This window comes from Clarias gariepinus, chromosome 17, assembly GCF_024256425.1.
Source record: "Clarias gariepinus isolate MV-2021 ecotype Netherlands chromosome 17, CGAR_prim_01v2, whole genome shotgun sequence".
Classification (NCBI taxonomy): domain Eukaryota; kingdom Metazoa; phylum Chordata; class Actinopteri; order Siluriformes; family Clariidae; genus Clarias; species Clarias gariepinus.
In genome coordinates, this window is record NC_071116.1 from 6760051 (window position 1) to 6785796 (window position 25746).

Consider the following 25746-nt stretch of genomic DNA (forward strand, 5'->3'; position numbering starts at 1 on the left):
ATGTATTATATATTAGTTCCTCCTATAGTCCAGTAATTCCTCTTTTTTGGTCGGTATAAAACTGCTTTTTAAAGAACGAGTTCCTATTGTGCGCGCGTAATTTCCTTCAGTTCTACCTAAAATTTAAATAGATTGTCAATCTATTTATTTATTAATCTTGGACATATTGTACTTTCTTCCTATTCTGCATTGTCTTATCATACGTTATTTGTACAAGAAAATAATTAAAAGCAAATCAAAAGATTGATTGTAAAAGATTGGGGACATGCAATGGAACAGATGAGATCAAAATGAATCATTTCATTCAATTACTGCATGAAGAATTAGCCAGTATTTAAATGATCTCGAGCTAAATGATCCTCAGCAGGGATTTTAAAAGATAAATAATGCTCCGGAACAACAAAATCCAGTCTGATGCAATTACTGAGACGGTTAGCTAAAGTATATAGTCATAGATTTAAATCTGTATTCATAGGTTTAATAAAGTGCTGTTGAGAAATATTGGCAGCCTTAGTAAAATATGTATAGGAAAGAAGAAGCAAGGATAAGTCATAGTTTCAGAATTGCACAGTTTCAGTTTTCTTCTGGTTGTGATCAGATATCACATGCTTAACAGCGTGATTTATACAAGATACTAAATTGAAGAATACATTTCTTAGAATATCCCACAGGAAGCACCAAAATACTAAACCCACTGTAAAGTATGGTGTGGGATAGTAGATCATTCCGATTGTAGAAAAAGTTTTGGGAAGAGTAATGTACTGCACTTATCAGCTATGTGAGCTCTAATCCTGAAAAATATACATACTATATTAGTTTAAAAAAAAGTTGAACACACATTATTATTATATTTAATATATTATTTTAATCTCAAGTATTCTTTAAGAATGTAGACATTATTATTATTATTATTTTAAAGATTTAGTTTCTACATTCTAGAAGAATACTGGAGATTTCAAAACTACATGTATAACATGACACATATGGCATTAAGGAATTATTTTAAGACATAAAGATCAGCTAATCTGGAACAGCTCTTGCAAGAACAGTATTGTGTCAAATGCCTTTGCAAAACCCATCAAGCACCCTGATGAAACTGGCTCTCATGAAGACCTGCCTAGGAAAGCAAGATCAAACTTAGAAGTGCCCAAGACAACCTGTGCCCAAACCTGGTAAATGTTACATAAAGAGATTTAGGGTTGTTATTTTTTTGCCATTTTGGGGCATAGTATACTGTAAGATTACAGAAGGTAGAATTAGTTCATATATTTTATTTATCTAAATTTTTATCTCAACTGTCCAGGGTGGACCCCGCCTTGTACCCTAAGTCTCCTGGGATAGGCCCAAGGCCCTCCCGCAAACCTGTACAGGATAAGCAGTATGGAAGACGAACAAATGAACAAATAAACAATTGAACATAATTTATTTTATTATTTTAGTTCTTAATGGTTTGCAAATCGAAATTCAATGGGGGGAAATCTGCAGAATTCAATGGGGTTTTCTTTGCATTACATTTGAGGTTGTTGGTGAAACAGCATTGTTCCAGGTTACAGATCTCCTCGCTGTCGCCTCCCTGTTGAGTTATACAGAGGCACACAGTAAACAGTAAAACAATGGACTCGGCACACAACCCTGTGGGATGCCTATGTGTTCAGTATAAGGGTATGTGATTTCCCAACCAGACTGAGGTCTGTCAGGTAGAAAGTCTAGAAACAAGCTACCTGTGGAAGTGCTGATGCTAAGTCAGAGCTTTGTCAATGAACATTCTTACATACAGCATGTGTTATTGTTGTCCTGATAGGGCTGAATGAAATGATTGCAGTGGCATTCTTTGTTGAAATGCCATCCTTTGTTAACCTTTTTTTGGGTAGTAGTCAAACTGGTGGAAGTCCAGGATTGGTGGTAGTCCTGCTTTGAGGTGACTCAAGACCAGGTTCTCAAAGCACTTCATAATAATAAGGTTAGTACAAGCGGGTGGAAGGCGTTCAAGCACACTGCAGTAGAGCGCCTAAGCACCGGTGTGATTGTAGATGCCTTCAATCATGTGGGAACTCTATCCTGACAGGTTGATGATGTGAGGGAAAACCTGTGCCAACTGTTCAGGACAAGCAGTCTTACAGTCTTAGCATCTATTTTTCTTAGTTCTGAGTGCAAATCTTTTGTGGAGAGTGAGGGGGGAAGGTCAACAGGGAAACGGTCCTCATTTATGGCAATCAATTTTGTCCTTGTTATTTACAGGCTGTAGTATAGGCCTCTTTCAAATAGTTGAAATATTGGTTTATGGTAAGACCTTAAAAAAAAAAAATCACATAAAATTCCGAAATGCCTTGTGGTATGTTACAAAGCAAGAAAACACAGCATCATTTTGTTTTGCCTCGTATACCTCAACCAAGTGGAACACATGGCAGTGACAGTGTGATAAAGTGAAAACGTGCTTTACCAAACCATTAAGCAGAATGCTAAAGGAAATGTATTTTGCATATTATATATTATAATAGCAATTGGTGTGTAAAATAAAAAGTGGAAAGCTAAAGTGTCCTGACCTCAATCCCACTGAACACTTTTGGAATGAACTGGAACATTGACTTCACCTCAAGGTTCTTTACACAACATCAGTGCCTGACCTTGTTAATGCTATTGTAGCTGAATGAACAGAAAGCTCAATCAAAAAGAATTAAGGTTATTATAACAGCAAATGGGGACTAAGGCTGTGTTCCATACCACTCTGTACTTTAAAGTGTGCATCCCTACTCCTTGTTCCCCATGACGAAAATATTGTTTAAAGGATCTTGCCTTGACAAAAGTCCTTTATTTGGAACACCCTGCAACAGCACCAAGGTGGACGTCACTTCCTCCATGCATTACCATGGTAACATAAACATCTCTGGTACCTGTAGCTGCTACTGTGGAAATTTTACACTAGAGAAATTAAATATTGAATATTTACCAAAACAAGAACTATTATAAAACATATATTATTGAAATTCATATAACTTTTAAAAATATATTTAATTAATTTACAAGATAAAAACTACATGTAAATTAAAATTTTACATCAGTTACTAATTTTTATTGTGTCATATTAATATGATGTTGTCCTCAATAACAATTATATCACTTGTAGAGCTCCATTTTTCCATGCTTCAGCGAGGCGCAATGACTGATTAGAAAATTTGTTTGTCTACTCCCTGCAGAGTGATGAAGCATTGTTTGCTGGTTCCCTGCACTGTTCTTGGGTTTCTTTGAGCTGATCAGTTTCGCTCCCTGCGATTTAGAATTGTATTTAACATGGTTGAACACCCTGTGCAATATAATGTACTTCACAGGAAACTACCGGCTGATTGGAACGCAGCTTAAATCTGGAGTAGGATTTTCAGCAAGCACATACAGTCCACAAACTTTTGGCTGTGTCCTTCTAGAACATTATGAGAAACAATATTTTTGTGAAATAAGCACACAAGTAGTATATTTTAAACTAGTCTACAGTAAGTACACGTTGGAAAAGAGTTTGTAGGAATAGTAAAATGATTAAAGCTAAAAATAAGATGATCATCCTATTTAATTTATTTAAATCAGTGTCATTATTATTTCAGGTTGAAGCCCACGTACTGTAATTGTCTGCTTTTCTTTCTTGATTTTTTTAATTAATTCTTATTAATACAAAGAAATAAAATTTTGTAAGGTTGAGTATCTTACCTTATCTTAAAGAAGATTATTAAATCCAGCACATAAACTGTTCATAACATCACTCTTACCCAACATTTTGCTTTCACTTATGGTGCAGGTTAAAGTTTGATTAAATTCTGTCTAGACTGTTTCTTGTGATGCTGTGACATAATCTGGCTGAAAAGACATATGGTTGTGCTCAAACGTTTGCATGGGAGAATTTGCAAGAGGTGTACTATTTAAAAAAAAAAACATGAGTAAGAAGAAATTTTTTTTTAATTTATTTTAGGACCCAAGCTCATATGTAAGTTCAAACAATGAACTGACAATAAAATGACAATAAAGAAAATGCAGGCATGCAGTCTTTTGTATTAATCGTGCATCAGGTCCTTAATTCTCTCAGGTGGTATAGCTGCCCATTTCTTCAGTAATTCCTGTACCAATTCCTGTAAATGATTTGGTTGTCTTGAATAAACTGCATGTTTCAGATTTTTTTTTTTTAGATTAAAGTGGCTTAATGATATTGAGGTCATTAGTCTGTGATCGACACTCTGGACCCTTCAGCTTTTTCTGCTATAGCCATTAAAGGGTCAACATGGCCTTGTGCTTTAGATCAATGTCATGTTGGAACATTCAAGAGCATTCCATGCACAGCTTTCGTGCTGTAGAATGCAAATTGTCTTTCATTCATCTTGCCATCAATTTTGATTAACTTCCCCGTGTCAGTGGAGCTTACACAGCCCAAAAACATATGGAATCCTCCATATAATCCTCCATTTTGCTCTTTGAAAAACCACCACTGCTTTTTTTTTTCCCAAAACAGCCTGTATTTCTCTTTTAGTCTATCTAAACTTACTGGCTTACTATTAACGGAACCCCTTATTTTTTCCTTTACTTTTAGGGTTTACAGTGAAGATGTACCATTAGCTGTGTGCACCAGCACAACACTGACAACAGCAACAACAACAACAACAACACAGTCTTTATTTTTAACACTAAAGCTTAGACAGGCTTTTGGATAAACAAACTCGATGCACACTTGTATTGAGTCATTTCTTTATTCAGTTCCAGTAGTTCATGCGGTTGCTGTCCATGGTGCTGCAGTCCAGCCGCGTGTCGGTGCACAGGTATCATTACACCTGTCATCTCGTTTATTCCTGGGGATTGCTCGTAACCACAAAAAAAAAAAGAGAAAAAAATCATCACACGTGACGCACAAGCTTCATCAATCGACACGGTACCTCACGGAAAAAGAGGCGGCGCCAAAACGTTCCCTGAGACACGGTTGGCTTTCGTGCAACCAATGAAACCGGTGTGTGTGCGTGTATATGTCTGTGTGTGTGTGTGTGTGTGTGTGTGGAGTGCTGTGCAGACCTTCTCCGATCAAAATGACACATTAAATAAATGTGTTCCCAATCCTGCTTTAATCGTCCCGAGCTCGATAAATAAGGATGTCAGTGCGGAGATTCTGCGCTTAACCAATCCGGGACTGCGTCGATGCCACACCCCGGGCGCGCGCCGCACTGACTCACCGCGCTTCACGGTGACCGACCGACCGACCGACCGACGGGATCCTGCGCACATCGCCGTGCGTCCCTGATCTCAGGAATAAGAAGAAGGACGAATCATAATAATAATAATAATAATAATTAGAATAATTAGAATAAGAAGAATAAGAAGAAATCTGCCATCAACACCAAGTGGATTAGTAAAAAAAATAAAAAAACAAAAATAAAAAATGGCAGGTAAGACACGGAATGACGCGCGATGGTGGTGCGTGATGGTGATGCGACGGCCTCATCGGGGAGGAAAAATCCTGTCTTCTTTTTTTTTTTTTTTTTGTTGCTGTGTGTAAATACGGGTTTTGTTTACCTTGCAGAGGCGGAGACGCGTCAGCGATTACTGCGCAGCGTGAAAAAGGAGGTGAGTGACCGAGCGGCTGAGCTGCTGCACCGCCACACACACGTTTCTCTGCAGCATCCTTTATTAATATTACTGTTATTATATGTTGTGCATTCTTTATACCCCCTCTGTCTATCCAACAGCTTTGCCTCCTCGTTATGCCTGTTTTATTTCTAATAAAGCATCTAGTAAATCCTACCATATACACTACATCCATCCATCTATCTAGGAACCAGCTAGGGATCATGGAGGCCAATTGTGATACCACTAGTCAACATTTACACATGCTCATTTGGGAAAGCCAATTAGTCTAATCTGGATGTTGGAGAAAACCCACTAAGCACGCAGAACATGTAAACTTCATGTACACAGACCTGAGGCAGAGAATCGAACCCTTGACCCTGGAGGTGCAAGATGACACCATATATACCGTTCAGCCATAACATTATTATGACTTTAACCACCTGCCTAATAATATTAGGTAAAACTCCCTTAGCCCACCAAAATAGTACTGATCTGTGTGTGTTTTGGCATCTATAACAACCAGCATTGACCTTTTTTTTTTAAACAATTTGATCTATACAAGCGGAATTGGACTGGACTAGACAGGCCAGCCTTTGGTCTTTGCCCCCCATGTGCGTCAGTGAGGCTTGGCCACCCTTGACCCTGATGCCAGTTTACTGGTTCTCCTTCCCTGGATCACTTTTGGTATGTCCTGACCACTGCAGCCCAGGAACATCCCACAAGAGCTGAAGTTTTGGAGTTGCTCTCACCCAGTCCTCTAACCATCACAATCTGGCCCTTTACACGGTAGCTACATTTTCAATATCTTGTTACGATGGCGGCTGAAAGTGGGTGGGATATATATTAGGCTGTAAATGAACCTTTTTCCCCAAAGTTAATGTGTTGGAAGCAGACAAAATGGGCAAGCATAAGAATTTGACTGACATTAATAAGGACCAAATTATGATAAAAAGGTGTCAGAATACACAATACATCACTGTATTGGTGGCAAAAGGGGTGACCTACTGAATATTAGGCAGGTGCTCATAATGTTATGGCTGATCAGTGTATATAGCGTGTATCCAGATGTTGGTGTTTGTTAAGAACCGTATGAGCAGTTTAACATACAGACGCTTAATAATAAACCCATGCATTCTTCAATTCTTAGTACATTTTATCATTTGTAGGGTCACAGGGGGCCTTGGGCCTATCGTAGATAGGAAACACTAAATGGGGAACACACACCTTAATAGAGTAAAGCCAATGCAGCACATGTCTTTGGACTGTCTGAGGAAACTGGAGCACCCTGTGGAAACCACCAAGCATGGGCACATGGACCATAGATGAGATTTAAACCCTCTAACCTTGGAGATCCAAGGTGACAGTGCTGACCACTAAGCCACTGGACTATGTCTGGAATAATAAACCGCCTCCTTTTATTTAATCCCCACTAAAATAACTCAATTATTGAAAGGTAGCCAGTCTGTTTACAGTAGCATTCTTTTGCTCATTAAAATGAATGCATCAGCAGAAGAAACAAGTTTACTAACAGCCCCTGTTACCTTCCCAGTAAAGAAATAAACGAGCAGAGTAAAGGAATAAACAGTGGTGGCAAATTGTTGTGTTCTAAAAGGAATTAAAGGTTTTGGTACATAATGTTCCAGGAAAGTAAACTGCTTGAATTCATGCTTCTTGTGCCTCCATGGTGTTGTGTGTGTGTTGCTGTTAGTCTGTCTGTTGCTCCTGTCGAGGGGTTGACGCAGAGTCCCATCCGATCCGCATATGACCTGGTACAGGTTTTACACCGGATGCTCTTCCTGACACAACCCTCCTATTTTACTTGGGACCTGCACTGCATCCAGTGGCTGGGATTTGGGCATTGGGTGGGAATTGATTGATTAAGTGATCCAGAGATTATTAAAATGATCATACTACGTAGTAAGCCTTTTGGATTTGCAGTAAGGACGGGGAAATAAATAGCAAATTTGTTATAAGACAAAAACCCTTTTTTTGGTGACATGCTGTTACAGGAAACTAATCAGCTTTTTGTGCCTCCATGTTTTGGTTGTTTAAAAAAAAAAAGAAGCAGGATCACATCGTATACAGTATGCTATAGTGCGCATCCAGATATTTGGTCGTAGCCTTAACCATAACTGTAACCATGTGTGCAGTTTACAGATCCTAATTCCCCCACTATAGTTATTGAGATAGCCAAGGAAAAAAATATTCAGGCTGTTAAATATGTTTCTTTTTCTAATTAAATGATTACAGAACTAAGTGTTCATAAGGTAATTTTTTTACTTCACATATAATTTAGAAGTAGGACAGCCTTAATTAAGAAAAAAAACTGAAATTTCAGTTTTGGCACCGGTTTCCTCCAACAGTCCAAAGACTAAGTTAATTGGCATTCCCAAATTGTCAGCAGTGTGTGCGCATGTGTGTGTGTGTGTGTGTGTGCCCTGCAATGGATTGGCACCAGGGTGTACCCTGCCTCGTGCCCTAAGTCTCCTAGGATATGCTCCAGGCCCCTGTGACCCCCCCCCCCATTCTGTCCCCAGCACACCACATCATCTTTTATTTGTCACTTGTGGCAAGTCATGTGCACGGTTCCATTATAATCTTAATTCTGTACAAGGTTTGTTGGAATTGCTCTTGGCATGTAATAGTTCTGGCTGGGAGGTGGTTAATACAGAGAACAAAATATTTAATGGGACATCTAAGACATTGCACCACTTAGGCTCTGCGTTAGCTGCTTGTACGTCCGTGTTTTGTTTGTTATTTTAGTAATAAATAGTGTGTGTTTAGCTATTTGGGACATTAAGGACTTTGTTAATGTGTGCTGGTTTTAATGATTTTGTAAAAAAAAAATGTTTTGTACCGTTTAGTTTCTTTTGCTCATTAAAATGAATGCACTCGTAAGCATTAACAGAATAAACAAGTTTACCAAACTGTGCTCTTACTTGTCACTGGGGTGCACCTTTGGTGAAAATTTTTTTGGAAACTTTCAAAATTAAATGTTAATTAAATCTATTTCACATGGATTTTGCCAGGCAAAAGTTATATACTAAGGGTAGTAAACATGCGCTTGTGTTGCTGATGCGCATGCTGATGATATGGAATGTACTGTATGTAGAGTTTGGTAATTTTATGCTTAAGAAGGTGTTTTGTATAACTGCGTAATTTTGTATAATTAAATACCTAAATGCGGGACCCTCAAGCAAGAACCTTAACCCATACCTGCTCTTTTAAAAACTGACTATTCAATCTTCTCTGATGAGGTACAAAGGGCGTTCAAGTGAAACCGGGACTTGTGATAAAACTGTCTTTTGAATGAGGACGTAAAACCGATTGATATTTACAGAAGACTTCAAGCACAGTATAGTGATGAGACTCTATGGTGATGACGCAGTAAAACATTTGAACGGTGCAAAGAAGGCCAAGATGGCTCAAAACACACTGCAGTCATTCTAGTGATCATTCAGCGAGTGGAATGCCTCACTCACTCACTCTCACTCATCTTTTATACCACTTTATCCTGTATTCAGGGTCGCAGGGACCTGGAGCCTATCACAGGAGGCTTAGGGCACGAGGCAGGGTACACCCTGGATAGGGTGCAAAATCAACGCAGGGCACACACACATACACACACTCACACTTATTCACACACTATGGGCAATTTGGGAACACCGATTAGCCTAACCTGCATATCTTTGTGGGAGGAAACCGGAGTACCCGGAGGAAACCCACCAAGCACGGAGAGAACATACAAACTCCATGACCAAACCTGCACCCTGGAGGTGCAAGGCGACAGTGCTATTCCCCTCACCAGCTCGAGTGGAATGCCTGATCTTAACTTGTGCTCACCTTGCAAAAAAAAACTTAGTTGGTAGTTTTTGCCACATCCACGGTATAGTCCAGACCTCGCTCCACATGTTTGGGCTGTTAAAGAAGTTCCTGGGGGGCCAGCATTTCAGATGCGAAGTAGGCAGTCTGATCATGACTCTGGCCTACTGAGCAAACTTAATGGTATTGAAGCACTACTGAAACACTGGGATAAGTGCATTAATGTAGCAGGGCATTATATGGAGAAATAAACAGAGTTCCTACTACATTAATGTGTCCTGTTATTCTGCACAATCAAAAAATCTTTAGTTTGACTTGAACAAAAGATAAGTTTGGAATATAAACCTTCTCACCTGATGGTTCTGAACCAATACTTAAAACGCTTATTATATTTAAGCCATGCCTGTTGACGTATTGCAGTATGGATTGTCTAGAAGAAAAGCTTTGTCAGTGGACCGTAACTGAATAGCACTTCATTTTCAAATATAGTTCAGCGGTGGTGGTGATGGCAGTGAAATATCATTCACAAGAAGAGGACAACTTAACGTGGGTGAGCGTCACAGTGCAAATGGTGTGATGGCATTGGCTCTTTTTTACACCAGTGAAGCAGAAAAGAAAAAGCATGTCACAGCATGTGTAGGCCTGCCCGTGAGACTGTGGGGGGAAGAGATAGATGTGCACATGGAGAGATACTTTGCTTATATCCTACAGAATCGAAAAGAGGTGTAGAGAAGAACAAGTAAGAACAGAGTGTGAAGGTTTAATTATCAGAGTGATATCAGAGTTCAAAAGAGGACAAATTGTTGGTGGGTGTCTCACTGGCACATCTGTGACCAAGACAGCAAGTCTTTGTGATGTATCAAGGATAATGTCAGAATACCACCAAGAAGGACGAACCACATTCAACAGGAGTAACAGTAGACGCAAGAGGAAGCTGTCTGAAAGGGATGTCTGGGTGCTAACCTGGATTGTATCCAAAAAAACATAAAACCACAGCTGCTCAACTCACTGCAGAATTAAATGTGCACCTCAACTCTCCTGTTTCCACCAAAACCATTCGTCGGGAGCTATACAGGGTCAATGTACATGGCCGGGCTGCTATAGCCAAACCTTTGGTCACTCGTGCCAATGCTAAACGTTGGTTTCAATGGTGCCAGCAGCAAAAAATCATGGGCAGTGGACAATGTGAAACGTGTATTGTTCTCTGATGAGAACATCTTGTTACACTGTCACTGTCTTTCCCACATCCGGGAGAGTTATAGTGTGGAGAAGCATACCACAAAGAAGCATACCACCCAAACTGTTGCATGCCCAGAGTGAAGCATGTGGATGGATCAGTGATGGTTTGGGCTGCAGTATCATGGAATTCCCTAGGCCCAATACTTGTGCTTGATGGGCTCGTCACTAGGCCCAATACTTGTGCTAGATAAGTGCGTCAATGCAAGGACTACCAAACCATTCTGGAGGACCATGTGCACCCAATGGTTTAAACATTGTACCCTGAAAGCGGTGCCGTGTATCAGGATGGTAATGCACCAATACACACAGCAAGACTGGTGACAGAGTGGTTTAATGATCATGAAAGTGAAGTCGAACATCTCCCATGGCCTGCACAATCACTAGATCTAAATATCATTGAGCCACTTTGGGGTGTTTTGGAGGAGCGAGTTAGGAACTGTTTTCCTTCACCAGCATCACGTAGTGACCGGGCCACTATTCTGCAAGAAGAATGGCTCAAAATCCCTCTGGCCACTGTCTAGGACTTGTATCTGTCATTCCCAGATGAACTGATGCTGTAAAAGGAAGCCCTACACCATACTAATGAATTATTGTGGTCTAAAACGTGGCGTTTCATTGTCCAACCCCTGTATTTCTGTGGGAAAAAGTTGCTTGTACACATAAATGGGTTGAATAAACATGTGTAGTAGGTCATATTTACTTTTAGCAGACAACCTTATCAAGAGCAACTTACATTTGTATCTCCATTTAGAGAAATGGGCAGTTGAGGGTTAAGAGCCTTGCTCAAGGGGCCAACAGACACAACTTGGGGATCATGGGATTGTCAAGCATCAGTGTTTTGCAATCATCAGAGGTGAAGTTGTACCGTTATGTTTACAACACAAGGATAGTCTTTAGGATGGCGCAGTTTGCAGGCTCTGACTAACTTGACCAAAAGTGTTGCGACTGGGATCTGGGTCGTTTGGAGGCCAGGTGGGCAGTTTCAGTGTCTGGGCGAGGCAGTGTGTGGCAGACTGGGTGTTCTGGTGCCTTTTTATCATGACCAGCATTGACTTTTTTCTGTAATTTTGTATGTGTCAGACTGGATGGGTTTGCCTTAACGGTCCATGATGCTATCCACAGTTTGCTGGTGTATAGTTGGTCAGCAATGCTGTTCACGTCACCTGTCAGTGGTCATACATTCTTAAATTTTTTACTGTTGATATCGTTGCAAATTTGTTTCAGTATCCAAGTAAGAAAGCATTTTAAATGTCTTCGTCAAGACATCATCTAATGATCACTTCCTGTTGGCTAAAAGTGCAAGTTTCTTTTCTCTGTCAAGTCTGCGAGGCTAAAAATGTTTTACTCACTACTGTAGAACTTCGAGATTTCCACCCATGTCGTCTTCATCACGTATGATTCACCCTGAGCTTGCTAAACTGGTAGTGGAAACGATGATGCACACAATGATGCACTCCTACCTGTACACCTCGCAGTATATATTTTATCTCCTCTCTTCTTTTTCACGCTCGCAAGTGGCGACACGTAATTATGCCTCACTGAGAAACAGTTCTCAGCTTCCCAGCTCAGGAAGGAACAAAATAAACATTTGTTGTGCTTTCGGAAATGTCTACTGTAAAATAATTAACCTCCCTCATTGGCCTTTAGGTGAAGCAGATTATGGAGGAGGCTGTAACGCGAAAATTCGTGCACGAAGAGAGCAGCCATATCATTTCTTTCTGCGGTAAGCTTGTCACCTCTTGACATTTTATCACGCTGTGTTTGAGAGCGGATTGAATAAATCTGGTAGGCGTCCAATTTGCTAGACATGCGAGTCATTACTGATGGATATGTTTGGCAGTAATAGTCATAAGTTGTTGCATATGAAGAATGAAAGTTGTAAAATTATTTTTTTTAAGTGAAAAAGTAGTTGAAAGTCATTGGGTTAGGGTTAATAATGCAACAGATTCCTTGTATGTAAGGATGCTGGAGGGATGCCTGCACCAGTCTAATGGTGGTTAATGACTGTTGACATTCACTGCTCTGACCGAAAGCAGAGATCATATCCGTGCGTGTCAACAATCTGAAATGTCAAGCAGTACCACATTCACCTACCCATCTGCTTATGAGACAATCCGAGAATAATATATAGAGAGAAATATAGAGAAGAAGCAAACCATGCTGTGCAGTCAATAATTAATTAATAAAAAAAAAAAGAAAAGTGAAACATGTTGATGTATTTGACTTGAAAAAACACTTCAAGAGACACAGAGAGTCAAAAAAGTATAATAATAAAATGAAAGCTCAATATTTCATACTGTATTTGTCTGTGTAAATGTTACACTGGCAGCATTTCTACCATAATGTACGGATTTTTCTCAGCTGTTGTGGAAGCTTGCGTGCTGCACGGGCTGAAGAGGCGTGCTGCCGGCTTCCTGCGAAGTAACAAGTTGGCAGCGCTCTTCCTGAAGGTGGGGAAGATCTTTACACCTGCTGAGGATCTGTGCAAGAAGGTGCAGGAGCTGGAACAACTCATCGAAAACAAGTGAGACCCGCATACTTTCCAATATGTTCCCAGGTTTGAGGACAGACAGCCACTATACTATTCATCCTGGTTACTATACTATATGCTACCCAATTCTACAGTTCTAGACAGAACCAATCTCAGACGAGTCAAGATGGTATCCGTAAGCAGTCGCGGACTCCCAACCTCTCCCCTCAAGCCATTAAACACCTGTGGATCCGCACGGCGCTGACAGAGAAAGTGCTCGACAAGATCGTTCTGTACTTGGTGGAGAACAGCAGGTTGAGAATCCGTTTCACTTACAGTCTAGTTCATAAAATATTTATCAAAAGTTTGGGCACACCTTGTAATTCAACTCTACCGAACACATGGCATTATGCAGTTAATTATATATAAACCGCTCATCATTACTTTAAAGACATGAAGGTCAGTACATCTGTAAGATTTTGAATGTACAATATCATCAAATTGTTGTTAGTCTTTCGGCTGTTCCAATTGAGGGGTCGCCACAGTAGACCATTCAATCCACCCAACAACTTGGCACAGGTTCTACACCAGATGCCCTTCCTGACACGACCCTCCGATTTTATTTGAGCTTGGGACTGGCACTGCATTCAGTACCTGGAGTTTGGATGGGCATTGGCTGGGAATCGAACCTGGGCCTTCCACATAGTGCACATGATGCAACTGGTTCTCACATGGACCATCCCAGGAAATGATGATCAAGACTTTAGCTTTGCTCGAGAAGATTAGTTCAGTTAGAGTTACCAGCATCAGAAATCACCAACTAACAGCACTCCAGATTAAAGCCTGCATCAATACTTCATAAAGCATAAGTAGTAGACACATCTCAAGAAAAGGAAAAACAATTGAATCACAATGTGTGTCCAAACTTGTGACTGGTAATGTGTAAGTATTATTGTACAGCCTGATTAATATATACGTTTGATTTTGTATTGTTGCAGTAAATTCTATGAGAGGGAAGCTTTGCTGAGGGATCCTGTTGATGGACCAATCCTTGCATCGCTCCTGGGTATCATAATGATTATTCATTTTCAAGCTTATCATAAGCAACAATTATGGTGAATTTAGTTAGATGGTAGAGTAGAGCAGAGAACCAACAGCGGTGGATTACTTCTCACCATATTTTTCCATCAATCACCTGAGTAACTCGGTTCTGGATGGCAGTGCATGTGATAAAATATGGGGTTTAACCAACAGAAATAATATATGATAAATTGTTATACTTTAGTGCAGGAAAAACATCGGGTCTTTTAGTGCTAATTAAGGTAACGATTTTTATACATCTCTGTCATACCTTGACTTTTCTAGTTGGTCCCTGCGCTCTGGAGTACACTAAAGCCAAGACAGCTAATCACTTTTGGACAGATCCTTCGGCCGACGAGCTGGTGCAGAGACACCGTATTCACAGTGGCCATTGCCGACAGGACTCACCCACCAAGCGCCCTGCTCTTGTTAGTACTGCAGCTTTTTTGTGTATGTTGAATATGCTCTTTTTACGGATTGATCCATTGTTCTAATCCATGTGTACTTGTTTGGGTAGATCCAGAAACGGCAGTCAAGCGGTAGTATGGATGACAGGCCCTCACTCTGGGCTCGGGACTACGTGGAATCTCTCCATCAGAACTCCAGAGCCACGCTGCTGTTTGGCAAGAACAATGTTCTAGTCCAGCCGGTATGTTACCTTAAGAATTATTATGACTGTTTGGCCCAAATGAGCCATGCTATTATAATCTACATACTTTTATGTTTAATTCTGTAGACAGATGACATGGAAGCGATCCCAGGATATTTGTCTCTTCATCAGACTGCAGAGCTCATGACATTGAAGTGGACACCCAATCAGCTGATGAATGGCAACATGGGAGAGTTTGATTATGAAAAAAGGTAAAAGTATCTCACTACTAAGAGAAAAAGTTGTATTATTGAAGTATTATTGTTGTCTTTGTATTGTGTTGATTTGTACTTTGCTTTGAAAAGCACTTATTTGTCATTCACCAGTGTGTACTGGGACTACGCAATGACCATTCGTCTAGAGGAAATAGTCTATTTGCATTGCCATCAACAAGGTAAAATCGTCCACAGTGAATGGACAGCATCTTATGTTGATCACTGTGTATGTGTCTGAACAATCCACCATCACTAACTGAGTAATTTCCCTGTCTTCAGTGGACAGCGGAGGCACTGTGGTGTTAGTGAGTCAGGATGGGATCCAGAGACCTCCATTCCGATTTCCAAAAGGAGGCCATCTGCTGCAGTTCCTCACGTGTTTGGAGACAGGACTCCTTCCACACGGCCAGCTTGATCCCCCTCTCTGGTCCCAACGGGGAAAGGTTGGCATGGAACTCAACAAATCTAACATCAGTTAGTAGCTAAGAAAGTACCATGGTTGTTTCTGTAAAAATGTATGTAACTTTTGTTATTTAACAGGGAAAGGTTTTTCCAAAACTACGGAAAAGGAGCCCACACAGCTCCTGTGAGTCATTTTCTGACAAGGATGAAGATGAAGCAACGGATTATGTGTTTCGAATAATATATCCAGGAAGTCAGGAGTTTGGTATGTGGCTTTGTACTGTGATCATATGTTGTAGCGTCAATGTTGTGTGGACTGTCATTGTAAAGTAGTTGGTTTTCCTCTATCTTGTGTGTATTTTCCACCCTGTCTTGTGGACATCCTTCCTGTTCCTGTAGGTTATGATACTTTCCCAGCATCAAATCCTTCCTAGCATCCTCTCATTGTGCTACACCGTGCACCATCAACCTCATGGGTCACTTTGTTATCGGAGAAAGAGAGAGAACATGTTCGGTCTGTCACTGTTTATTTTCTTAGTCACTCTCTCTCATACTTTAGAGCAGCTGTCTTCAGCATTATCCCAAAAGGACAGGCGTGGCTGCAGGTTTTCATTTCCCAAAAAAAATAAAAAAAGAACTAATGATTAAACACATGTTTTTCCTGATTGCCTACAAAAAAAAGAAAACCTGAAGTAACCCCAGCCTATTTGGATAAGATAAGACCCTTGCTTTGGAGCCAACTTTCTGAGATAAGATTTTTCAGTCAACAATGGCAAACTGAGGATGATGGTGGTGATGAAATTGCAACAAGTAGTTACAGTTTGGATGCTTTTTTAATGATGCAGTTGGCCCAGAGCTGATAGACCAGAGCATGACCATGTGGCAGCCTGCTCCAAGGAAGTCTTCTTGCTCTTCTTGTTCTCAGAATGGTTCTTCTGAGGGTGGACTTCCCAATGGGTGCAATCATGACAGGTTAGTATGAAACAAACAGTACAACATTGTGCAATAAAAAAAAAGAAAATGCAACCTTTTATACTGTATCTATATGTTTTATCTTTGTACAGGGCTCCACTGAAGTTACTTTGCGAGACCATGAAGTACCAGATCATTTCTCGTGCCTTCTATGGCTGTATGTACTTTCCAAAATTGTCTTGAATAAGCCTTGGTTTATTTAGAAGATCCAAAAATGTATCATTTACCATTCATAACATCCATGTAGGGTTGGCCTACTGCCGTCACCTGTCCACAGTCCGCACACATCTGTCTGCGCTGGTCAATCCTATTATCATTGAACCTGATATTCCATATGATGCTAAAGAAGGGCTCTCTGCAGATGTTTGGAAGACATTTCTTCAAGATAGTTCTGTAAGGAGACTTAAACAAATCTCTTACTTTTTTCTATTAAGGAAGTATTGCAGCACCAATAATGCAGCACAAATTCAGGTGTTCAATCAGCTGCTTTCAACTGCTTTCCCCCCGGCAGGCATATGAAGAAGCAGAAATTCTGCGGCTTGTATACTATGGTGGTGTAGACCCCACCCTTCGTAAGGAGGTGTGGCCTTTTTTGCTAGGCCACTACCACTTTACAATGACTACTGATGAGAGAAAGGAGGTATGGTGCAGGACACTTATAACTAATAGAATTTGATAAATACTTTGAGGTATCAAACATCCAGGTGTCTGGTGTGTTCTGAAGGTGGATGAGCAGGTTCGGGCCTGTTATGAGCAAACCATGAGTGAGTGGCTGGGCTGTGAGGCCATAGTGAGGCAGCGTGAGAAGGAACAACATGCTACTGCCCTTGCAAAGTGTGCCTCTGGAGCAAGTGTGGATCTTCGACAGGACTCCACTATCAGCACTGATGTAAGACATGGACAAGAAACTTCTGGATAATGTTGTTTAAGTTATTAACCAAGGGTAATACGATTTCAGTTCTGTTAGGTCCATCCAAATACATGAATTAGTCTTAAACATTAATACTAACCATAAACTGGTTCTACAGTATGTGAAAGATCTTAATTACATTAATACGTGAATACATGTCTAGAAAAAATAAGGAATCATTTAATAAATTAATGAAAAATAAGTCTATTTTTATTTGTTATTTTTTTCCTGTCCAGTCATCCCAGAGCTGCAGTTCAGAAAAACAGAGCAATGCATGTTCCCAGTGTGACTCCAACAGTAGCACTCAGGTACCCCCCAACATACACACTTAAAAGCTTCACATTTTTTTACACCAAAGTTCAATTAGCATCTGTTTCACTGGTAGTTCTCCTAACTTTCTGTAGGTGTTTGGGTCTGTTGATGAGGTTGACCCAATTGAATCTGAACCTAAGCCAAAAGATGAAAAGCCCCAGCCCAAAATTCCAAACGGTACTCTTCCCAACTGCACTAGCTCTCCAGACTCTGGACATCCATCCTCGCGCAACTTCTCGGTCACGTCTGCACTCTCAGATTGCTCCCCAAGCACAGAAGATGCTTCAACACAAGAGAATGGAACCAAAATGAAACTAGCAGAGCCATCAGCAATGACTTCTGAGGTTAGTGTGGACTTTACAGCCAATTCTAGTCTTGAAGATAAGCTCAAAGAAGAACCAGCAAATCAGAGTTCCCTGGTGCTGGGTACAGAGCAGGGGGATGTTATGAAATCATCCATAGGAAGTGTCCCTTCAGAAGATGAGATGATTAGAGCTCAGGAAAATGAGAAGGTAGAAAGTGCAGATGCCAAAGATTTTAGCAGAAATGACACAGTCAAGTCTGTAGACTCTCAATGGGATTCAAGTGAGTTGAATGTGAAAATGATAGAAACTATAGAATCTGCCATAGAAAATTCTGAAAGAGTAGAAACTACAATGTTTTTGCATTCTGAAAAGAGTGCAGAATCTTCAGATAGCATTGAGAAAAGCAAACAAATACTGCAGTCATCAGGGACTACTGCTGAAGAAATCACGAAATCCTTAGAAGGAATTCAGGACTCACAAATGGTGGTTGAAACTCAGATTAACACAGAGTTTAATGATGATAGAGACAAAACTGCTTTAATAATGCAGGCAATTGAAGTAACCACGTGTGATCCAAAAGCACTGACTAGAGAGAGTTCTGTCGAAGAAGCAAAAACCAGAGATATAAACTCACCTGCAAATGCTGAGGATCTCACAAAGTCAGAGAAGACCTGTGAACTTCACTTTGAGCCTTTGGAGGAAAAAGCAAAACCCCCGCAACCATTATCGGAATCGTGTGCCCCTGACATGGAGGCTTCAGAAAAAGAATTAAATCCCCCTCAACCGCTATTTAAATCAGAGCCAACCAGTACCCCTGACACGGAGGCTTCAGAAAAAGAATTAAATCCTTCTCAACCCCTATTTGAATCAAAGCCAACCAGTACCCCTGACACGGAGGCTTCAGAAAAAGAATTAAATCCTTCTCAACCCCTATTTGAATCAAAGCCAACCAGTACCCCTGACACGGAAGCTTCAGAAAAAGAATTAAATCCTTCTCAACCCCTATCTGAATCAGAGCCAACCAGTACCCCTGACATGGAGGCTTCAAAAAAAGAATTTAATCTTTCTCAACCCCTATCTGAATCAGAGCCAACCAGTACCCCTGACATGGCGGCTTCAGAAGAAGAATTGAAGCCCCAACCCTCATCTAAATCAGAGACAACCAGTGCCTCTGACATGGAAGCTTTGGAAACAGATATGAAGTCTTCTCAACACCTATCTGAATCAGAGACAAAAAGTTCACCTGACATGGAGGCTTTGGAAAAACAATTAAAGACTCCTCAGCCCTCATTTGAATCAGAATCAGCCAATGCCTGTGATATAGAGGCTTCAAAACAATATATGAAGCCTCCTCAACCTCTTTTTGAAACAGAGATGTCCAATGACCCTGGCATGGAGGGTTCGGAAAAAGAAACAATGTTTCCTCAACCTTTTTCTAAATCAAATATCACCAGTACCCCCAACATGGAGCCTACAGATATAAAGCCTCTTCCACCTCTTTCTGAATCAGACATGACTAGTGACTCCCACAATGGGCCTTTGGAAAAAGAAACAAAGCCTTCTGAACCTCTTTCTGAATCAGAGATGACCAAGGCCCTTGTTTTGGAGCCTACAAAAAAAGAAATAAAGCCTCCTCAATCTCTTTCTAAATCAGATATTACCAGTGACTCCCACATGGAACCTTTTGAAGAAGAAACAAAGCCTCCACAACCTTATTCTGAATCAAAGATGACCAACAACTCTCATGTGGAGCCTTCAAAAGAAAAAACAACACCCCCGCTAACACTATCTGAATCACAAGATATTGAGTTCATATCGAACGATCCACCTAATGCCGAAAAGCCAGATTTGAAATCTATAATAAACTGGTCCTATGATTCCAATAGAACCAAAGCATTAATAAAGCAAATGAATGAACCTCTTCTTGAAAGCTGCATTTCCATTATGGCTTCATCGAAACAATCTCCAGATACTTCTGATGATTCACCATCTGCCCTGGAAATGGAGGAAATCCCAGCTGCATTGGTTTATATGCCTTCAGAGGATATCTTGGCCAATGTTCCTATTACACTGGGTCCTCCTTTGGCTCTGACGATGCCACCAGAGAGGGCCGCACTAGGTATGCCTGCCTTGGAGCTGTGCATGGAGGCAGGTCAGAACACGAGTCCAGAGGCTACTGAATCAGCCCTGTCTGAAGAAGAGCCAGAGATGGAGAGTCTTTTCCCCAAACCAGATTCCTTAGCTGTAGCAGACCCTAAAAATGATGTTGCATCTCCAGTGTCCTCTATCGGAACTACTTACTCTGTAAGTTTGTTAAAATCATCCATTGACTTTCAAAGCATTTACATGTATTTTGGTATACAGTAGTTCTGCCGGAATGCTCACCTGCAAATCCCAGCTGTTCATTTATTATTTTTTCATCATGTTTTACTTTGCAGCAAGAGCTGCTAGACTTGTATACCCTCAATCTACACCGCATTGACAAAGACGTTCAAAGATGCGATAGAAACTACTGGTACTTTACCGCTGTCAACCTGGAGAAGCTCCGCAACATCATGTGCAGGTAAATCTGAAGATCCCCATTTTTTTTACTTCTGTGAAAAGTATTATATAACTATGTAAAGCATTTAACACTTACTTGCTCATTTACGAAAGTTTGTTTGTGATCTGTTACATTTTTTCTCTCGTAGCTATGTTTGGCAGCATCTAGATATCGGCTATGTGCAGGGAATGTGTGACTTGCTTGCGCCACTGCTTGTTATTCTTGATGATGGTAAGTTCACACCAAGCTGCCCTGCTGCTTATAAATAGCAAGTGAATCATTGTCTAGCCATATTCTCCAAGCCTATGAGTTGATTTGATCCATCTTTTTTTTATCCCTTTTTTTCTCTCAGAGGCCATGGCATTTAGCTGCTTTACAGAACTCATGAAAAGAATGAATCAGAACTTTCCTCATGGTGGAGCAATGGACACGCATTTTGCCAACATGCGTTCCCTTATTCAGGTATGACCCCCAAACTTGAAACATGTTTCTTCAGCAATGCGGTAAATGATTTTCCTACAGAAGTGTTTATTTATTTTTTGAACGTTCAGATTCTTGACTCTGAGCTATTTGAGCTGATGCAACAGAATGGAGACTACACCCACTTCTACTTCTGTTACCGATGGTTCCTTTTAGACTTTAAAAGAGGTAAGATCACTTATAGAGATGAACAAGGTAAAAATCGAATTTATACAATTTTAATACAGTTTTAAATCAGAGCACAGCATAAACAAATCCTACTTGTGTGTCTCAAGAAATGGTGTACGATGACGTATTCTCCGTATGGGAGACCATCTGGGCGGCCCGCTCCATCTCCTCTGGCCATTTTGTTCTGTTTATTGCCTTGGCACTGGTTGAGTTATATAGAGACATAATTTTGGAGAACAACATGGACTTCACTGACATCATCAAGTTCTTCAATGGTAAGATGCCCATAAAGGGCAATATAGCCATTCTTACATTTGCACTAAAAATAATTCTACACAGTCACTGTTGGTTTTGTCACCTTACAGCTACAGGTTCCCCAGTTAGATCCTGAACTTAAAGCTACTGTATATATGGACTTTCTGTGTATCCTGTCCCCATATCTGCATGGGTTCAATCTGGGTTCAGACATGCTACTACAGTGCTGTAAAAAAAAGTATTTGCCCCATTCCTGTATTTTATTTTCTCGGGCATATTTGCCACACTTAAATTCTTCAAATCATCAAACTAATATTACACAAAGATAACCAGATTAAATACAAAATGCAGTTTTTAAATGATTTTTTTTATTAAGGAGAATAAGCTATGCAAACTTTCCTCACCCTATGTGCATAAACTAATTGCCTAATAACTGATTGTGCCATTATGGGTGGCAACAACTGCACCCAAGCGTTTGTCTTTTACATCGCTTTGGAGGAATTTTGGCCCACTCTTCTTTGCAGAATTTTGCAGAATTCAGTTAAAATGGTCATGTCACAGCATCTCAATCGGCTTTAAGTCCAGACTTTAACTTGGCTGCTCCAAAACCTTAATTAAGGTTTTTATTTTAGCCAGAGGTGGACTTGCTGATATGTTTCAGATCATTGTCCTGCTGCATAACCCAAGTACACTTGATTAAGGTCATAAACTTATGGCCGGAAATTTTTGGTTTCATCAATTATGGAAAGCTGGTCAGGTCCTAAGGGCCCTAGTCCTCAGTCCACAGAGAATTTGCCCAAAAGTCTTGGGGATAACCAAGATATTGTTTGGCAAATGTGAGACAAGCCTTTCTGTTCGGTTTTGTCAGTGGTGGCTATTGCCTTGGAACTCTCCCATGTTTGCCATTTTGCCCAGTCTCTTTTTTATTGTTGAATCATGAACACTGACAGTGACTCAGGGAAATAAGGCCTGCAGTACTTTAAATGTTGTTTGAGTTCATGAATGAGTCGTCATTGTGCTCTGTTACCAATTTTGGTATTCGGCCCACTGCTGGAAGGGTTTAAAACTGTTTTCTCCTTGTGTGGAACATGGCTTTCGCCATGATGGATGAACAATGCTAAATTGCTAGATGTAAATCAGTGTGTGAATGTGTGCACATGGTGCCCTGGTATGGACTGGCAGTCCTAAGTCACGTTGTGTTCCTTGAGGGCTAGGCTCTGGGTCCACTGCAACCCTTACTAGGATAAAGCAGTTACTGAAAATCAATGTTGAATGAATAACCTGATTACACACCTTGTGTTCCGTTTCAGAAATGGCTGAGCGGCATGACGTCCCAAAGCTTCTAGTCATGGCCCGAGACCTGGTTCACAAGGTCCAGATCCTCATAGAGAACAAGTGATGAACTTCACCGTCGTCTGATCAGAAGATCACTCATGTCTGCTTATTTTTAAATTATATATTTAGATCCAACCTTTCGAAGCATCTTTCAAGATCCACATAACGGGTTGGCGGAAATCCTTTCCTATGTAATTTAACTTGCTTAAGAGCAATAAAACCCAACAACAAATTACACACAGGACAAGAAACAAATAAAAAATACATACATATACATATTCATGGCTAATCACGGTTAAGGAAACTTTAGTTGCATGAATGTACAGGATGCCAACTATACACAGTGTTTTCCAGCCTTGATCATGAAGTACCCCAGATCTGCAGTTTACATTGTTGTTGTTTTTTTCATTCCAGCTTCCCCAATGGCATCTGGAATGTCCTTCAAGATATTTGATTAGCTTATTAAGGTGTGTTCAAGCAGGGAAAAACACAATATTCAGGGCAGGAGCACCCCAGGAAGATAGCCAGGAAAAATGGGTACCATAACAATGATGAGTCTATGCTAGTGACCAGAAGGTTAAGCATGGAGCTATTTTTTGGACATTGAGCAAAGTTCCTAGCTTAGGACTACTTTTCTAAATGTCTGAGTTAAATATTTTTTATCATTATTAAAACTGTTTGCCAAATAAATATATATTATGGGAGGAACCCAAATGATGGCATTACCAATAGAGATTCCTTGAAAAGCACAAATATATTTGTCCTTTTTGTCTGCAATTAAGAAACACATCTATTAAGAGGGGTGTTTGCTGTTAACAGCACTTAGCAGATTTGATGAGTATTGCTTGTCTGTCATGATAATTGCTCCATTTTTGCTTGGAATGCCCTCGGTCTGTGGCAGCACACCCTTCTGTTTTCAGGTATTATCAAATTTGTATTCTAGATAAAAACAAGTGATTTTTTTTTTCTTGTAATTACCAGTTGAGCTTTCTAGGGTGACTCGGTCACTCGGTGACACGTTGAGCTGCTACACAATTGCGTACCTCACCCGAACTGACCTTACTCGAAAACAATCAGAAATATACTCTAATCTCGAAAATGTGTTTATTTTTGACCAGTCTTTTTGCCTTAAGTTCCTTTCTTTAGGGACACATTCAGCGAGTTTGTTTGTGCTCTGTGACTGAATGAGTGAGTGAGTGTGTAAGTGCAGAAAAAAACAATCCAATTATGATTATTGTTATGTCTGTACATCAAAATATGGATTCATTACCCACAGTAGTATAAACATATACAGCATTTACATAGCGTGTGTGTGCAAGTGTACGAATGACTACATGAGCGTATGATCCGAACTACCAGCAACCAAACGTCCGTCTCAAATTTTAGCCGATGGGTTCATCGTGGTTGTAGGACCTCTTGTTATTCAAACCAGTTGTTTCAAGTGCCAGTGTTATTAACACTAACCATCACCCACATGCCATTTTCATTCATATGTGTGTATCGCCATTTCTTAAATGCTCTGTGTACATTAGAAATTATAAAATGATAAATATATTATATAGTATAAAAATACTATATGAAACAGAAATTATTTGTCAATTATTAAAAAAAGAAAAATTAAAGCAAAGAAAAAATTGCTGTATTTAACTTATGAAAGTGTTAATTTATTTAAGAAAGAAAAATCCTATATGTTAAAAATATACTGTATGCTTATATATTTTTATTGTAATCAATGTGACTATACAGTATATTGTCAGAATGTTTTGGTGCTGTATTGTAAAATGGAATAAATGTGGATTGTCATGAAAGCGCTCATGCTTCAGTTATTTGCTTTTCACTGCAAATGTGCAAGCGATTGTAATATAAATACAATTATTTTCAGTAACTGTGTTTATACTAAGACGGGTATCAGTGTTAGCCTCGTATAGCCTCCGAATCACCTTTCTTAGTCTTTTGCTCCGTAGAACACAGCTAGTGCATTTACAATGGCATTTAACAATTTCAAACATAAATGATAATGGCTCACGTTTACTTTTACCAGCTAAAACTCAAAAGAGTACAAAAGAGATTACAGCAGTTGAACTTAAAATGCAAATTCTGTCAGTACAGAACTCTACCAATTAATAAAATATGAAATGACACATGCGATGGGGTTGTTGATGGTACTAGCATGAAAAATGATATGTTCCTGGAAGCTTGTAAAATTTTGAAGCTTATCTGTTGAAGCAGAGAGTACAGATCAAGAGATGAGAGAGCTGCCCTAGCTAAATGACTGAAGCGTCGTTCCCACAGTCACAATATTTACTACGAATATAATATGTCTACAAATGTAATATGTCACTACGAATTTGCAAATCATGATAAATCATATGCAGCTTTACAGTAAAGTAAAATCGTGAGTTATCAGGATGATTCGCAGCATGCTAGCATGAGCTACCAATTTTTTGAGCACTCTTGGGGAAGTGGTCTGTGGTCATCTCTGCCCTACTGTATGCCTATGAGACAGATGGCTATAACTACAAATTGATATGGGAGCGGCCAAACCAGTGTTGTGTCCCATGGCGGTGAGGAGTTTTAGGTGCCAGGAGGGTATTACTGGTAAGTGAACATTACTATTTTTTGTTATTTTTGCTGATAACTAAGATACATTTTACTCCAACTTAATGATTAATAATAATTTAAGTCAGAGCATTTCATGTAGGTGGTATAGTGATGTAGTGGTTAGCATTGTTGCCTTGCACCTCCCGGGTCCATGTTCGATTCCCGGCCAGGCTCGATTCCTGTCTCTGTGTGCATGGAGTTTGCATGTTCTCCCCCTGCTTGGTGGGTTTCCTTTGGGTACTCTGGTTTCCTCCATAGTCCAAAGACATGCAGATTGGGCTAACTGGCATTTTCAAATTGCCTATAGTGTGTGTGTGCCCTGCGATGGACTGGCACCCTGTCCAGGGTGTACCTTGCTTCGTGCCCTAAGCCTCCTGGGATAGGCTCCAGGCCCCCC

At 40.2% G+C, this 25746-nt stretch overlaps 1 protein-coding gene across 1 annotated transcript; it reads left to right on the forward strand.

The window, feature by feature from the left end:
* The first annotated feature begins 5338 nt into the window (after positions 1-5338).
* On the forward strand, positions 5339-24327 carry sgsm1b (small G protein signaling modulator 1b). The gene is made up of 25 exons (XM_053476275.1): positions 5339-5411; positions 5546-5589; positions 12301-12376; positions 13015-13177; positions 13279-13437; positions 14122-14189; positions 14489-14631; positions 14721-14852; positions 14940-15064; positions 15179-15246; positions 15347-15510; positions 15608-15734; positions 16315-16441; positions 16534-16598; positions 16689-16834; positions 16953-17081; positions 17166-17330; positions 17588-17659; positions 17756-20272; positions 20407-20531; positions 20659-20741; positions 20863-20972; positions 21062-21158; positions 21266-21433; positions 22724-24327. Exons 1-25 carry the CDS (start codon positions 5405-5407, stop codon positions 22810-22812), a joined length of 5169 nt encoding a protein of 1722 aa, XP_053332250.1. The 5' UTR covers positions 5339-5404; the 3' UTR covers positions 22813-24327.
* The last annotated feature ends 1419 nt before the right edge of the window (positions 24328-25746 follow it).